Source organism: Echeneis naucrates, chromosome 5 (assembly GCF_900963305.1).
Source record: "Echeneis naucrates chromosome 5, fEcheNa1.1, whole genome shotgun sequence".
NCBI lineage: Eukaryota > Metazoa > Chordata > Actinopteri > Carangiformes > Echeneidae > Echeneis > Echeneis naucrates.
In genome coordinates, this window is record NC_042515.1 from 14,211,921 (window position 1) to 14,227,933 (window position 16,013).

At 41.5% G+C, this 16,013-nt stretch overlaps 1 protein-coding gene across 2 annotated transcripts in view; it reads left to right on the forward strand.

Annotated features, from left to right (window-relative positions):
* dip2bb (disco-interacting protein 2 homolog Bb) overlaps positions 1-16,013 on the forward strand; it is a 34,765-nt gene that overhangs the window by 10,345 nt on the left and 8,407 nt on the right. The window contains exons 2-26 of one of the 2 annotated variants that reach the window (XM_029501710.1): positions 1,977-2,082; positions 2,937-3,091; positions 6,046-6,171; positions 6,286-6,479; positions 6,561-6,609; positions 6,831-6,974; positions 7,121-7,126; positions 7,442-7,561; positions 7,989-8,186; positions 8,392-8,483; positions 10,398-10,508; positions 10,635-10,758; positions 10,944-11,053; positions 11,347-11,449; positions 11,530-11,594; positions 11,984-12,077; positions 12,293-12,412; positions 12,518-12,632; positions 13,017-13,156; positions 14,150-14,286; positions 14,408-14,488; positions 14,620-14,747; positions 14,998-15,112; positions 15,289-15,490; positions 15,802-15,914. In XM_029501710.1, coding sequence (XP_029357570.1) covers positions 1,977-2,082; positions 2,937-3,091; positions 6,046-6,171; positions 6,286-6,479; positions 6,561-6,609; positions 6,831-6,974; positions 7,121-7,126; positions 7,442-7,561; positions 7,989-8,186; positions 8,392-8,483; positions 10,398-10,508; positions 10,635-10,758; positions 10,944-11,053; positions 11,347-11,449; positions 11,530-11,594; positions 11,984-12,077; positions 12,293-12,412; positions 12,518-12,632; positions 13,017-13,156; positions 14,150-14,286; positions 14,408-14,488; positions 14,620-14,747; positions 14,998-15,112; positions 15,289-15,490; positions 15,802-15,914 — 2,948 coding nt within the window. Of the gene's footprint in view, positions 1-1,976; positions 2,083-2,936; positions 3,092-6,045; positions 6,172-6,285; positions 6,610-6,821; positions 6,975-7,120; positions 7,127-7,441; positions 7,562-7,988; positions 8,187-8,391; positions 8,484-10,397; positions 10,509-10,634; positions 10,759-10,943; positions 11,054-11,346; positions 11,450-11,529; positions 11,595-11,983; positions 12,078-12,292; positions 12,413-12,517; positions 12,633-13,016; positions 13,157-14,149; positions 14,287-14,407; positions 14,489-14,619; positions 14,748-14,997; positions 15,113-15,288; positions 15,491-15,801; positions 15,915-16,013 lie in introns of both variants that reach the window. The other variant, XM_029501709.1, reaches the window with a different exon arrangement.

The window sequence follows — 16,013 nt, forward strand, 5'->3', positions numbered from 1 at the left end:
TGTTGTTAAGGTTCAACTCCTGTAGATTATCCACGATAAAAAGTTTAGATTTAGATTTATCATTTTTATTAGTAGCAATAAATCTGTACTCACAAAGTTGCTGATAAATGGAAATACAGAGCTAAAAAAATAGTTATGTTAGGGAAGGAAACACAAGTGATCAGCTGCTCCAAGTTCTTCATAAATATCAGGAGGTTAGACAAACATACTCAGAGAAAAAACAAGACTGTACATGGAGCAATTATCATTCACATTTTGTGTGTACTTACTTTGGTTTTGATTGTGTGTGTGTGTGTGTGTGTTTACTGTTTATAAAGTTTATACCTAAAATGTCAAAATAAATTCCCATGAGAAACACAGAATCATAGATACTACAAATAGGATAGCTACCTTACAGCTGGCAGCGCTGTATGTGATAGCCTTTATTTGTTGTCTGTTTTAAACTTTGTTGTCACGTTGTTGTTTCACATCCATTCAGAATAACTCTGAATAACGGTTCTGTGATAACAGTACCGTGTTATAACTGGTAGAAATACTGGCTAAAGTTACGGAAGACAAAAGTTTTAATGGAGCAGAATTGCCTTTAGGTATTGTGGCTGAATTTCGTTCCCACTGACCTCAGGTCTGTTCTCTGTGAGGCTGTGTACCTGGCAGGTGTGTTGGTGTAGCAGGAAATCCTCGTCTAATACCGATTGTCCTCTGTGGTGTAGCTGGGGATAGACACCGTCAGCAGCAGAATGATAGAGCCTTTCACTGCTGTGCATCTCAGCAGCCTAATTTTAATCAGGGATTAAAGCTCAGAGCCATGGGAGATGGTATAACTACGCAAGAGTCACTGCTGCTCATAAAACAGGATCAAATGTCAGACAATATTACACAGAGCAGAAACATCCAGGGCTGTTACACACATACAGGCAGGATTATTAACCCTGTGGACGTCACAGAGTCACAAGGACCAACTTTGCGATGAAAACCAGGTTTGGGAGCAGCCGGAGCAGCAATTAATAGACATCCTGAATGAATCATTATTGTTTAAGACAGTTACTAGAAAAGTGCAGTCTCGCCAGATGGATTTTTAGTATGTGTCTGCAAATCTGACAGCTTTCCTCACAGAGGAGTTTGGCAGGGTTGCTGGATCGCTTCAGGGCCAGCAGCTCAGTCAGCCCGTGTTGGGTCTGGTGGAGTGCAAGATGATGCAGATGGACTGTCAGCAGGGGTGGGGGGACAGGAAGGGGGGTGCTTTGCACACCTCTAGCTTGAGACTCGGGATTCCTCCCACGATCGCCTCCTGCTGCACTGTTCCACTCCTCTGTCACGACTCCCTCTCCTCATCTTTGTCTCCTCCTCACTTGTGCGCTCGTCATTCCCTTTTTTATCTGTGTGTCTCCCACCTCTCTCATCCTCAGCTTTCACGCCTCTCTGCTTTCTTTCGTTTGTGTCTGAATCATCCCGTCTCCAGCCCACGCTTCCATAATGTTCCAAATTTAGTCCAGCTTTGTTTTTCCCTTCATGTCTTAGTTGGGGCTGGAAATAAGCCACATCTTTGACGCCTTCAGCTATCTCTGGAGATCACTGCAACACTGCTTGCGTCCATCTGTGTTTCCATCTTCACTTTTGCTATTTTTTACCTCTCTGTTGCTCTTTCTCTCACAAATTCAACAGGTGGTCATTGACTATGGTTCGACAGGAGAGGGTAGAAAAGTTAAGGCCTATCATCAAACAATAAATTAGACAATAGCTGAACGAGCCATTTGGTTCATGATACTTTAGGATATGAGCTCACCGATGTTGATATTTGTTTCATCAGCAAGAAAGACAGTGTTCATTTAAGTGGCATGTTAGGAACTTTCATTTAAGCCCAGCAATCTTAAGTTGAAGATGTGTCTGTGAAATCTTAAGTTAGAATTTGTCTGTACATTAACATCTTTGTTTTATTGTGCCTGTATGTAAAAAGTGAAATTATCTTTGTTTTTCAGGTGACATTACACAGAAGGGCTACGAGAAGAAAAGGACCAAACTCCTTGCTCCCTACTTCATCCACAGTCCAGGTAAAACCCATCAACTGTGCATCCAAGATCTTCAATGATTATACACACTGATTTTCAGTGTCTGATTTTTGCGATTCCACCTGAAACCTGTAGTCACATCTGTGTCAGTCTTTTTTACAATAACTGTCATGTAGTTCTGTAAATGGCTGTCTGACACTAGCAACACACATAGGACCTGATTATGTTCACTGCTGCCCACTTGTGGTAAATCTGTTTACTAATCTGATGGATTAGTAAACGGATGATTTTAAATTCTTTCTTATTTTTAAAGAGCCCTTCTGCTTCATTTATTGCTATGGTAAGTATTTTGTGTGCTTTTTTAGAGGGGGCTGGTTTGCATGTTTTGAATTATTACCCAAAGGCATCACATATAATTAATCATAATCATTATAATTGTGAACATATTAACACATTTTGACCCTCATTTAACGGCAATATCAATCAACATTACCTAAATATGTATTTCTTGTTGTTAGATATTTATATTTCTTAAGTGTCAGCTTCACAAAGAACAAGTTAATCAAGGTACAAGAACATCCAAAATGAAAAAATGCCACTGTGATATAAAATTTTCTTTATTCCCTGCTGTGTAAAATAAATATGCAATATGACAGAAAAACAGCTAAATTATAAATAAAATAATAAAGCAAGGCTAAATTAAAATAATTTAAGTATGTTTTAGACAAGAAGTCATTCAAATCATCCTGTTTTTTCCATTGAACCCAGTAAAAGCCAAAAGTTGCATGAAGATCTGTCTTCTTTAGGTCTAACAGATATTTTCATGATGATCATGTGGCAGCTGTTGGGACTGACATTACACCATTTGACAAGCGAGATACTACTCCTCCAATGTTTATTTCTGAACGCATCTGTGTTGCATTTTTTGACAGTGGAGCCGCCTCCTCAAAATGATGTGCAGCCTCCCGCTCCCAGTTCCTCCTCCAACCATGCTCCTCCCCCCTCCAGCTCATCCAGGTACCGTGAACGCCGCTCTCGCAGGACACACCGTGGTGGGGGAACCAGGGATGACCGCTACAGATCAGGTCAGCAAGAGTTTATACAAGTAAAAGAAAAGCACCCCTGATATAATTCAGCCCCAGTTTCCCCCAAAATGTCAAACATCTGTGTGTCTTGAGGATATATAGTTTCCTTTTATACTTTTGCAATGTTCCATTGATTCTACAGCAGCTTCAGTCTGTTCTTCAGATCAGACACACTAAGCTGTTTCAAAGGGATCAATTAAAAAAGTGTGTTTGTGTTTGTGTGTCTGAGAGAGGCTGCTGGCACTGCAGCATTGCAGCTGGGGAGCTCCTTGGTGAGGACCCCCACTCTGTGAAAGCAGAGTGATGTCAGTGCCTGGCTATGTGTGAGGAGGCTGTGTGGAGAACAGAGGAATACTGATCGAGAGGGAAAACCTGACGCTGCCGAGGTTAAGAAAAAAACGGAGGCGAGGAGTAGGGGTGAAAGAGTAGGATACTGGTGCGTCTGTTAACTGGGGTGCAGACTGTAAAAGTCCCCCCGAAGATTAGCCAGCAGCCTTTGTGTGTTGTTTCTTAATTCTCTGTTAAGCAATTCTTTCCTCTCATATGAAACCCCCTCACACTTCAGCCTGAGTGATACCAGGACGACTACAGTCAGACCATTAAACTGGTTTGAGGTTTGTCCAAAGGCGTTTGTGTTATATTAAAAATCTGACCAGCAGTAGTATCTTTTATCTGCTGGGAGGGAACACACAGAGCATTACAGCAGCATTATATCAGAAAGAAATGAGGAATTAGGGGCCATGCTGAAATGTGCTGAGGGGACATAGTGAAGCATTGTCTTGGGCTCTCACAGTGCAGTATTAGAGTTTTGTAAGACTGATGGCTTGAAAGTAACGGCCTGGAGCGAAGCAATTTCAAGGGAAGATGTTTTGTTTGCTTTATTTAGCATGTTTGTATATAATGTATGTAACAAGTGCCATAAAACGGTACTAATACTGCACATTTCACCCAGGCTACTTTGTTGAACTTGTCATTATCAGTTAAGTGTCTAAAATCTGTCTGTTGTTGATTCACCATTGGCTTTATGTCCCAATAAGTGCCAGCTGTAACTTTAAGGAAGTAAACTGAGATTTCACACATACAGGAAAAATTATAACGCCACAGCATCACTGACTGGCATAAATGCGACAACAACTTCAATGAGAGTCCAATTGTGATCCAGTTTCTGTGATGTATCGCATCCTTGTTCATATAACTGGATACTAGAAAACAGCAATTGAACAATCATAAAACCTCTCTAAAACATTATTTTAATGTTAATGAGTTAGTGTGCTTTCCTACTTACAATGATAACACTAATGTGATTATGTTTAGCAGGAACAATATTTCCATCTCAGCTTAATTTGCAGGTTAGCCTGTATGTTAATAGTGCAGCAAATTAATATTTCCAAGAAAATACAGCAGAATTTGTTCATTTGACATTATTGTTATGAAATGTCAAGGAGTCACCAACTGAGTACAATTCATCCTGAGACAAATCTCTTTCAGGAAAATCCATCAAATAGTTGCCAATGTTTATCCCTAAAAAAAAATAAAATAAAATAAAATCACCAAAGTTGTGACGCTCATCTTCTGGGTAACTGTAAATGTCCATACCAATTTCACTGCCGTTCTTCCACAAAGTGATTATATATTTCAGTTTTCGGTTCATCAAAGTGACCTGAACAAACATCAGACTGAGAAACTGGTAAAAAAGCTGTTGTAAAATGATGATGATGATGATACCAAGATATAGTGTGTTTATTATTTTCTTGGCTCTGAGAGTAAATCCAGACCTTCCGAGCTTCCTCCTTTTATTGCTGCTCTTATCCATGATGCTCCTCTCCTTTATGTTTGACTTGTATCTTCTGTAAATGATTCCTTCGATTCAAATTCACAACCACAACAAACCGAAGAGCTGTTCGGGAAAGATCATACTTGTTTGTCCTTCAGCTGCCAGTAAATCTTACTGCGAATTGGAGCCAATGCAAACCAAACCCCACGATGCTTATCATCTGTGCTCTTAGACGTGTTTGGGGTCCGTCTGTCTCTCCTGTGTAAAGGTGTACAACGGCACATTACAACGGAGGATGATTTATCCTGGTGCAATCTGTTCAGAGTGCTGGTTATGTAATTATGGTCCTCACTGCTGCTGTGTAATGAGCTGTGCTTGATGATTTATTTAAGTGTTTTGATGTTTGAATGGAAATAACATCTCCTGAGTAAATAGATGAGATCCGTCAGTGAGTGGGCTTTTGTTCCACGTTTTGTTATGCAGCCTGATTGCGCAACTGTTCACATGATTATTTCTTTTTTATGTGCCTGTGGGTGTCATCAAGGGAAAGCATGTCTGCGTTTATTATGGTGTGCATTTGTATGTTCATGTGTATAGGCAAGTGTGTGGGCTATTACACAGCTTTGCTCTCTGTTCCTGTCATGGCCTCAGTGGGAAAACACAATCGCCCTCTATGGCGTTTTTTATTGACATAATAAATTATTGACTGAGACATAATTGTCCATCTTTTTTTGACTCCATTTACCTTCAGGAAAAGTTAACTTTAAATAGATTGTCAAAGGTCTGAACTTTTCAACTTAATTAAGGCAGCTTAATTTTTTTCTTTTTTTTGGGGGGGGGGAGTGGGGATGTTTCCAGAAACCCAGACTACTGTCCATAATCTATTTTAGACCATAGTCCTTTGAATGGAGTCCTTTCAGTTGGGATACAGTGAAGTAAAATATTTTCAGCTCAGTAGCCAAAGTAATAACAATACTCGAGTAGCACATACGAAACATTTATTTTCACTACTACTTTAATAAGTTTTAAATTTTGTAAAAGGAAATCACACGATCTAGGAGTGCTAAAATCTTTCTTTCTTTATGGGGGAAAAAAAGGCCCATAGACCATAATTTGCAAAAATATCTCAATTTAAAAACCCAACATTGTGTTGAGTGTGTGTTGCTCTCTGTTTATGCAGATATCCATACTGAGGCAGTACAAGCTGCCCTGGCTAAACATAAGGAGGAGAAAATGGCACTTCCCATGCCAACCAAACGACGCTCCACTTATGTCCAGTCTCCTATTCAAGCCCGCACGCCACCAGGTAGGACAAGAAAATGGGCAGTCCTCTCATCCTGTCCAGACCCTTGTCAGACAGATTAGACCTTTAGCTAGGGGAGCACGGGGCCAAAGCTTCATGCTTTATTCTCTTATTTAGACTCTTCATCAGGCTCTGAAGACGAGACGTCAGCGCGCAGGCAGTCTGCGGTGGTCGCTCCCCCACCTTCGGCTAATTCCAACCTACAGAGCCCAGACTCTTGGATCAACCGCTCCGTTCAGGGCTCTTCCACGTCCTCCTCCGCCTCCTCGACCCTCTCCCATGGAGAGGCCAAACCACAGCCGCAGAGCCAAGCTCAGCCTCAGCCACAGTACAAACCGCAGTACCAGCCTCTGTATCAGCCTCACTACCAGCCTCAGCACCAACCACATGAGCTGCCGCCCACTGCCGCCGTGACAGACATGTTGGCTCACAGTCGCATTGGTGAGATTCCACTGTGACCTTCTGAAGTTGGGCAGATTTCCATTCAAAAATCACAAAATGAAACCTGAAGCAAAATGAACACACTTAAGGGATTTACATCCTAATTGTTGCAGTTACATTTTTATTACACTTTTAAATACTCCAGTGCACAGTGTCTTAAGAGGAATGGATGACGGCTTTGTTGACGCTCTCTTCCATAACTTCCCCTGCAGCCCCCTCAGGGAACAACGCCCCCCCCCCAGATGTTACAGCAGGGGCACCTCCATCCAGAGGCTCACGGGTGGACCTGCCCTCGAACGCTGTTGTTCGTGGTATGAGCCGTGGGCAGAGCCGCTCAAGCATGATGGAGACAGCGGACGGTAACAGCTGCACCACCCAAAACCTTTTTATTTGATTCTGTCTCTCTCTTCAAAATAAGTGTCGACTTCCAACCAAGACATATAATTAATCAGACTTTACTGCTTTCTCTTCTTTTTCCACCCTTTCACATGTGTATGTGAATGGCTGATAGGAAGAGGTAATATTCAGAGTAAGGAAACACTTTACTGTATGATGTCTGTAGACTTTTGTACGTCCTGTTCTACCCTTACTCTCCCTCCTGTTTGGAATGAAACACTATAGAATTGAAATAAACACAATATCCACACAAATGAATCCTCACCTTTGACCCCCCCCCAACCGAAAATAAGAAACCTTTACCACACTTCTCACCATGTTTTTGTTGTGTTGCCGAAATTTCAGCAGGATGTGACTTGTCACTCTATGTTTGATCTACAATGTTTGTGACTGTGTTGTCATGCCAACCACCCTCTCCATCTTCACTCCACTTCAGGGGTCCCTGTGAGCAGCAGAGTGTCCACTAAGATTCAGCAGCTTCTCAACACCCTGAAGAGGCCTAAGAGGCCCCCACTCAGCGAGTTCTTCACCGATGACTCAGAGGAGATTGTAGAAGGTAGAATTAAACGCTTGGACTATGATGTTCCCCTCAAATTTCTGCCTGAATTACTTGTTTTTCCAAATCTGTATCATATGACACTCCAGTAACAATATTACACTCTATGAAGTGACACACGTTAGATGTTATGGATATGTTTTCCAGCCATGTTTGGAAATTGTAACTTATGGTTGGATTAACTGTTAATAAATATTTATTCTTTCTCTGTTAATCACTTAAAATCAAGACATAACTTTGGCTTTGATGAATATAATTTATTATATATATATATATATAATAATATATAATTTTGGACTCTTTTTAGAGGTTGAAACAGTGGTAACCATGTTGTACAGGTTAGCAATGATGTGTGGACAACATTGCACCTAGGTGAAGTCCAGTACTTAGTAAAGTACTAAAATGTGTCCTGTTGTCCATCTCATAGTCCCTCAGCCGGACCCGAACACACCGAAGCCAGAGGGCCGGCAGATCATCCCAGTGAAAGGAGAGCCTTTAGGTGTGGTCAGTAACTGGCCCCCAGCTCTGCAGGCAGCACTGGCCCGTTGGGGGGCCACTCAGGGGAAGAGCCCTGCCCTCACTGCACTTGACATCACAGGCAGGGTGCTCTATACACTGACTTATGGTGAGACACACAGCTGTATTATTGAATACATAAAAGCCATGGGAGGATGTTTACAATACCAAACCAAATGCAGGCTTTGCATTAAGTCTAAGTACTGACAGTCATAGATGTCTCTCAGGAAGCTGGTTTTGTTTTGTGCTTAGAGATTATTTGTTGGCAGTGTTGAGATTTTATCTTACCTCCTGTGTCTTCCTGTGTCTGTCAGGGAAGCTGTGGAGTCGCAGTGTGAAGTTGGCATACACCTTGCTAAACAAGCTGGGCACCAAGAATGAGCAAATCCTCAAACCTGGAGACAGGGTGAGACGGCACACATACACAGCATACAACAATTATAGGGTAATCTGCTACAGGGAAATATGTTGCACAGTGTTTTTTGGTAACAGGTTGAGGCAGTTCATGATTTAAAATGTGTTTATTTGCTCCTTTGATGACGTGTCCCTGTGCAGCCCATAGTGCTGTTGACGGGGCCAATTTTCTGTGAAAAGCAGAAGAAGACCGGGTTCCGGTCTGTGGGGGGGTGTGTGGAGGTCCAGGTCTAGTCTAGCCTCTGGAGGGGGTTTGCGATTCTCATTTACTACGATTCAGAATCGATTAAAAATGTTCCAAAATCGATAAAAAAAAAAAAAAAAAAAACTTGTTGAAGCTAACTGCTTCCGCCACCGTGCTGCTCAAGGCCCACGGTAGAAAACTGGTGTATCAGTATTTACAATGCAGTATTATATTATTTTGATATTATAAATATGATAGATATGTACTTTATTTATCCTGAGGAAAATTCATTTACATGCATCATCCACACAATAAGATGTACAGAGACATGCTGCCTCACCTTTACTTCTCAACATGAAGACAAACAGCTCGTTTTTGCAGAGATGAGGTGATAAAAGGTTTACAAACACAAACTAGGCTCAGCAGTGGGGAACTACGCTGAAATGTATGCTGATATTGTGGCACATGAGATATTGTGCTAAAACAGCTGGTTAATATCCACACAGCTCCACTTTAGGGGATCAGGAAAGAGGCAGAAAACTGGAGTTTGAATTTCTGCTTTTTGCTTCCAATCCAACAGGAGTCCGTCACAAAACATTTATTTTAAGGACACAATAAACACAGTGTGTTACCTTGTGTCGCTGTCTCTGCTGTTCACCTTGATGAATAGACAGTTAACTGTTGTCAAAGTTATACTTAGCTAAGAATTCAATTGTTCAGGAGCTTCTGTTGCTCCGCTAATCTCACTAAACATTTAGCAATGTCCTCTAGCTCTCTGTCTCCAGTCTCTGTTCCTCCTTCTCCTTTTCCTCCATGTCTAGTTCCTCCTCTGCCTCCTTCTATGATAGTACTTCTTGTCATAGATGCAGGATGACGGCAGAAATGGAGGTGAGAAATCGCGGCTCCGCACCTTAGCTAGCCCAGCTTATGCTAATGTAGCTAGCGCCCCCCTGCAGCCGCTGCGGGCAGCTGAGGGTTTCTTCCCCCAGCAGCTCCTGAGCAGCCGAGATCTAGTCAGGGCGGCTGGTGACCGTCCGAGACAAGAGGCAGAGTCGTAGGCAGCAGCCCGGTTCACCACCGACCAGGTGTAGAAATGAGTGATTCGTTCAGGACTCATAATTACGGGTCTTCAGGTCTTTCATTCATTATTCACGTGGTTACAGCAGTAACATGACCAATGCTGTTATTACTGGTGAAGAGAGCTATCTGACGTTAGCTATGTAGCTATGGGATGGATGTTTAATTTGCCTTTCTGTTGGAATGAATTCATACACTCCAGGTCTTCACTGACCAGGTAGACTAAAGTGAACTGCCATCATAAAATGAAAATTTTTTAACGACAGGTGAAGCGCTCTCCTTCCGGCAAACAAAGTAATCAGTAATTTCAACTTCAGTGGGCTTTGGCCCAAAAGTGTGCTCAATAGTTTAACAAAAGCAAACTTGTGTATTATATGCCAAATGTTTGCTTTTCATTGTTTGAAAGCCGTGCTTTTTCCAAATGACAGCTACAGCACCACACTGGTTCCAATGAACGAAATGAACAAATGACTTGAAAAAAGATTCCTTAATTTCACTGAACGAGATTAAAAGATCTGAGTCAGTAAAAAGATCCGAACTTCCCATCACTAATTAATTTTTTTACACATATTTATTGACATAGCCTCCAGTGGTGTAATGTCAGTACACATAAAGCTAAATAAGGATTTTCATGTGTTGGTGTAGGTGGCATTGGTGTACCCCAACAGTGACCCTGGGATGTTCTGGGTGTCTTTCTACGGCTGCCTGCTGGCCGAGGTTATTCCAGTTCCTATTGAGGTACCACTGTCTCGCAAGGTAAGAACGGCACTAGAGAGACAAACTTTCCTCGTACAGAAATTTTTCTTTGCCATTTAACCTGAGACGTCTAAATGTGTAATTGTTTTGGTTTTTTTTTATTATTATTATTATTATTATTGTTAGGATGCAGGTATCAGCCAAGTGGGGTTTCTGCTGGGCAGCTGCGGTGTTGGTCTGGCTCTGACCAGTGAGATCTGTTTGAAGGGTCTACCCAAGACACCTACCGGGGAAATACTGCAATTCAAAGGTCAACAGCCTGTTGAAAGATAAATTACCACAATGATTTACCAGTGGGATGTTGTAAGAAAAAATTTATGAAATATTCCAGGTATGAGGTTTAAACATGTTTCAGGGTTTATAGTTGGAGTCACAGGTCAAATTTTTAGATCTCAAAATGGCTTAGTTTAAAGTTTACATACATTTCTTGAATAGGCTGGCCTCGACTAAAGTGGGTGGTGACAGACTCAAAATATCTGACCAAGCCCTCCAAAGACTGGCAGCCACATATCCCTACTGCCAACACTGACCCTGCATATATAGAGGTAACAAGATTGTTTTTTACCTTTAAATTAGGCTATATTGTAAAACCATATTAAATAAAGCTGTGAGCTTGTTTTGCTTATGTTATGGTTATGCACTTTTCCATTGTATTTGAGAAATGTAGTTTGATTTTAGTTTAGACTTGGTTTTAAAAAATCTGATTTACCTTTTTTTTAATAGAATTGAACTACACATATGCATATGATGAGAAAAATTATGTGAGAGACGAAAAGACAATTGTGTTGTGACTTGCTCTGTTATTAAAATGTTGCCCTTGTATTAACTTCCTGTGTAGTACAAGGCAAGCAAAGACAGCACAGTTGTGGGTGTGGCTGTGTCTAAAGTGGCCATGTTGACCCACTGCCAGGCACTGACCCAGGCCTGCAACTACTGCGAGGGTGAGTAGAGACAGGCAGCGTTGTCATTAGCCATCATTGGAGGCTTAAATTTGAACCCTCTTCTGTCTTTTTGCTTTCAGGGGAAACCTTAGTGAATGTCCTGGACTTTAAGAAGGACATGGGCCTATGGCATGGTGTCCTCACGGTGAGTATATCGGGACAAAGAGATGTATTAGACTACCTGCCAATCATGGTGGCACAACCAAAACATCCTTGTTGTCTTTTGCTTCTGTGTTTTGGTTGATTTTGTTATGAGACTGTTATTTATTTGGTGTGCTCTAAAAACACATACTTTTTTTTTTTTTTTTAATCGAAAAGTTTGTTTTTTGGTTAGTACCACCCACAGAATATCAAATTTTACTTCGATTATCTGCTAACATGAACCGGTATTGTATAATTGCACAATTACATTACTTTTTTGTAGTTATCACTTATTTGACATTGAATAGATTTATGATACAGTGGAGTTTTGTAATGATGGGAAAGGTGAGGGTAATGTCGCATTAGCTTCTTAATTTGGATGTTTGTTTCCAGGCTGTGATGAACAGGATACACACTATTAGTGTTCCCTATGCAGTTATGAAGGCTTGCCCACTGTCCTGGGTACAGAGGGTCCACATCCACAAAGGTAAATTACTCTTTTCCAAACCAAATAACTGCAGCATCCAATGTGACCTGAAGATGTAGCACAGCTCAGAGGATCTCTTATCCTCTATCTTAAGCTCATGTCCTGTCAACAATGTCTGAAGCTCTTATCTTGTATACAATCAACATCACTTGGTCTCACCAAGAAAACAAGCAAAGAAAAGTTAGTAAGCACCTTTTCATGTCACCTTAATGCAGCCCGCATAGCTTTGGTGAAGTGCCGTGATCTACACTGGGCCATGATGGCTCACCGGGACCAGAGAGACACGAGCCTGGCCTCATTACGTATGCTCATTGTTGCTGATGGTGCTAATCCCTGTGAGTATTTATATTCACATGACCTTATAGCTTTGCAGAACAAGATCTTTTCAAACTGCAGAGATCTGGTGTAAAATGCTGGATCCCCTGTCTCTTAATCTCCAGGGTCAGTATCTTCCTGCGATGCCTTCCTTAACGTGTTCCAGTCTCACGGCCTGAAGCCTGAGGTCATTTGTCCCTGCGCCACCTCCCCCGAGGCCATGACAGTAGCTATACGAAGGTATGTTGTTAATAAATGGTTTATGCCAGATGAGGTGAAAAACAAAGGAATTTTTTTAATCCTTCCCTTTTGTCTCCCATTTTCTTCTCACCCTCAGACCCTCCATATCTATCCAAGTTTTATGAAAATGTGTTAATGATTAAAATTAAATCATAATGAAGAAATAATGTTCATTACAGTCAAACTTAATTATTCATTTATTTTCAGTAGACATTTTATAAATAAACTTTTATTCCCATGTGCAAAACAAGAGTGACAGTGAGAGATGAGAAAAGATTTTAAAGTTCTACAGCAACAAACAGTCAAACTGTTTTATTATTTTCGCAGTTGCAAACATAAGCTGTTTTTTGCCAACTATTTGATCTGGCTTTCTCTCATGTGTAGACCAGGAGTACTGGGTACACCTCTCCCTGCCCGGGCCATTCTTTCCATGGGCGGCCTGAGCCATGGCGTCATCAGGGTCAACACGGAGGACAAGAATTCAGCCCTGACTGTGCAAGATGTGGGGCATGTCATGCCTGGAGGTGAGGAGAAAGGAGGGAATACATGAGTCAAAGGAAATCTTGATAAACACACAACAGAAATGTGCCTGTTGGGAAATCTGACATCATGGCATGACAAGATATAACAGTTCCCTTTCATGAGCTACAGTATGTAGGCAGAAATTTAAGGCCAAAGGAAATTAGGTGTGTTTTTGATAGGACTGAGCGCAACCAAACCGGATGTTGGAGCCTTTCGTAAACACCTAAACATTAACACAAGAGGATAACTGAAAAATGTATGGAAAATATTTCCTGTATCTGTAGTCTCACAAGTATATATCAAATCTCTTCTGGTTGATTTTCAGTTCATACTGGTACACAAGCCAGTTTCTATGCAGCAGGAAACATTATGGCATGTTTAGTAAACAATTCAAAATATACCTAAACTGTACATGGTGATGATTTTTCTTAATTACTGAGCTGCTTTACTGTTGTATCATATGCCCAACCTGCAGGGGATTTCTGGATACTAGGAATAAATTTAAACCAGATTAAAAATGCAGAGCGCACATTTAAAACAACAAATTTAATAGATTGTGATGACTAATTTAATAATCTCTCTTGCCATCAATTTCACATCAGAATAAAGAACAAATTCCATGACCAATTGTCTGTAGCCCAAAATATTTCAAATCTGTCAGTTAAATATGAATAATCAATAATGATAACATGTGCAAGACAGCAGAAAATTTGTCTCTTTCCACTTCCCCATGATCCCATAGCTGGCACATCTATTTACTTGCTGAATCTTTTCAACATGATGGTCTCAACAGCCAGAAGAAGAACATCTGTTTCTAATTGTGTACCTGGCTGGCCTGTAGATAAGTGTTACATCATGTAAATTTATGTTTCTAAAGGTGAAATGCATTAAAAACTGGGATATACAGTACATAGCCTAACAAACCTACCTTTCAGTTGAGAAGTGTGCAAAGTGTGTCAAGTGTATTTCTTGATGTTGTCTTTGTGTGCCTCCAGCTCTGATGTGCATTGTTAAGCCTGACGGGCCTCCTCAGCTGTGTAAAACAGATGAGATAGGAGAGATAATCATCAACTCTCGTGCTGGAGGCACCATGTACTACAACCTGCCTGGAGTTACAAAAAACACCTTTGAGGTATGAGAGCAGAATTAAAACACAAAAGCTGCCTCCAGTGATGTCGCCTCACAAATAAGGCAGTTGGTTGATTTGATTGTGTGTTATATTAGACTCTCTTTCTGTGCGTTGCTGCGTTCAGGTGATTCCTGTTAATGCTAATGGAGTTCCCATTGGAGAGATTCCATTTGTGCGCTCTGGACTGTTGGGGTTTGTTGGCCCGGTAAGTAAGATTGTTTAATTAGAGAACAACATTTGTGGTCAGTCAACTTTCCTAGAAACCACCGTGCTCTGCACCGAATCTGTCTTTATACTCACAGTACTCCTGCTGTGTCACCCCTCCCCTCGAAACAGGGCAGTCTGATATTTGTGGTGGGGAAGATAGAGGGTCTTCTGATGGTGAGTGGGCGGAGACACAATGCCGATGACCTGGTGGCCACCGCTCTGGCCGTGGAGCCAGTCAAGACAGTTTACCGTGGAAGGTGAGACAATCCTCTTTGCATGAAGTCTGAAGCGAGATGATGGCTCATCAGTGGGTCAAGAGCAAATCCTAATGTGTCACCACTGACATCTGGTGGTACAAAGACAGCCCAGCAGACTCAAACAGGCCGCACAGAATTTTCTTTATTTCTTAGAGGAAAACATCATGGTGCATTCAGACTCCTTTTGTATAGATGTCTCACTCACACACTTCCTGAATAACCTTGTGTTTCTGTTTTGTCTGCTTGTCAGGATCGCTGTATTTTCAGTCACAGTTTTTTATGATGAGAGGGTCGTGATTGTTGCAGAGCAAAGGCCAGATGCCAGCGAGGAGGACAGCTTCCAGTGGATGAGTCGAGTGCTGCAGGTAAATGATAACACCTGCATCCTCTTTCAAAATGACCGCATTTTGTAAAAATGTACAAATACTGAAATGGTCATTTGTTTCCTCTGAATGCTGCAACGCTGTCATATTGATTTGAGTGTGTCTATGATATAGAGACAGACCATGTTGTCGTTGTTCATGTTTGGTTTCCTTTCCAGGCTATCGATAGCATTCACCAGGTGGGCCTCTACTGTTTGGCTCTGGTGCCAGCCAACACCTTACCTAAAACACCCCTGGGTGGAATCCACATCTCTGACACGAAACAGTTCTTCCTGGATGGCAACCTGCACCCATGCAACATCCTCATGTGTCCCCATACATGCGTCACCAACCTGCCTAAGCCCCGCCAGAAGCAGCCAGGTATGTACATGACGAAACATGGCTGTAAAATGTGTATTATAAAGCAAAGGTCTGATGCAACATGTCGACATGAGGAGATTTCTTGCATTTGAACTAACTTATTAGAATTCCTCTTGATCTGATGTCTCTATTGCGATGATGAGAGAAAAAAGAGAGAATGTCCTGCATGTGAGAGTCAGTTATTGTATAAAGTGATTTGCAAAGTAAGAGCGTGGTCAGTAGTGTTATATAAGAAAAACCTAACCGTTTCTAAATTTGGGGACTGTTGTGCCCTTTTTCTTTCTTCTTATCACACACTGTTTCGCTTGTAGTCGGTGTAGGCCCTGCATCCGTCATGGTTGGCAACCTGGTGGCAGGGAAGAGGATTGCCCAGGCTGCAGGCAGGGACCTTGGCATGATTGAAGACCAGGATCTCGTCCGGAAGGTAATCATAATTTCAACCTTTGTAAACACATTTTCAAAAGAGCCACAGGCATGTCCTTCAGGAAACGTGTGAACATGATCACTACTAATTCTTAAAGTG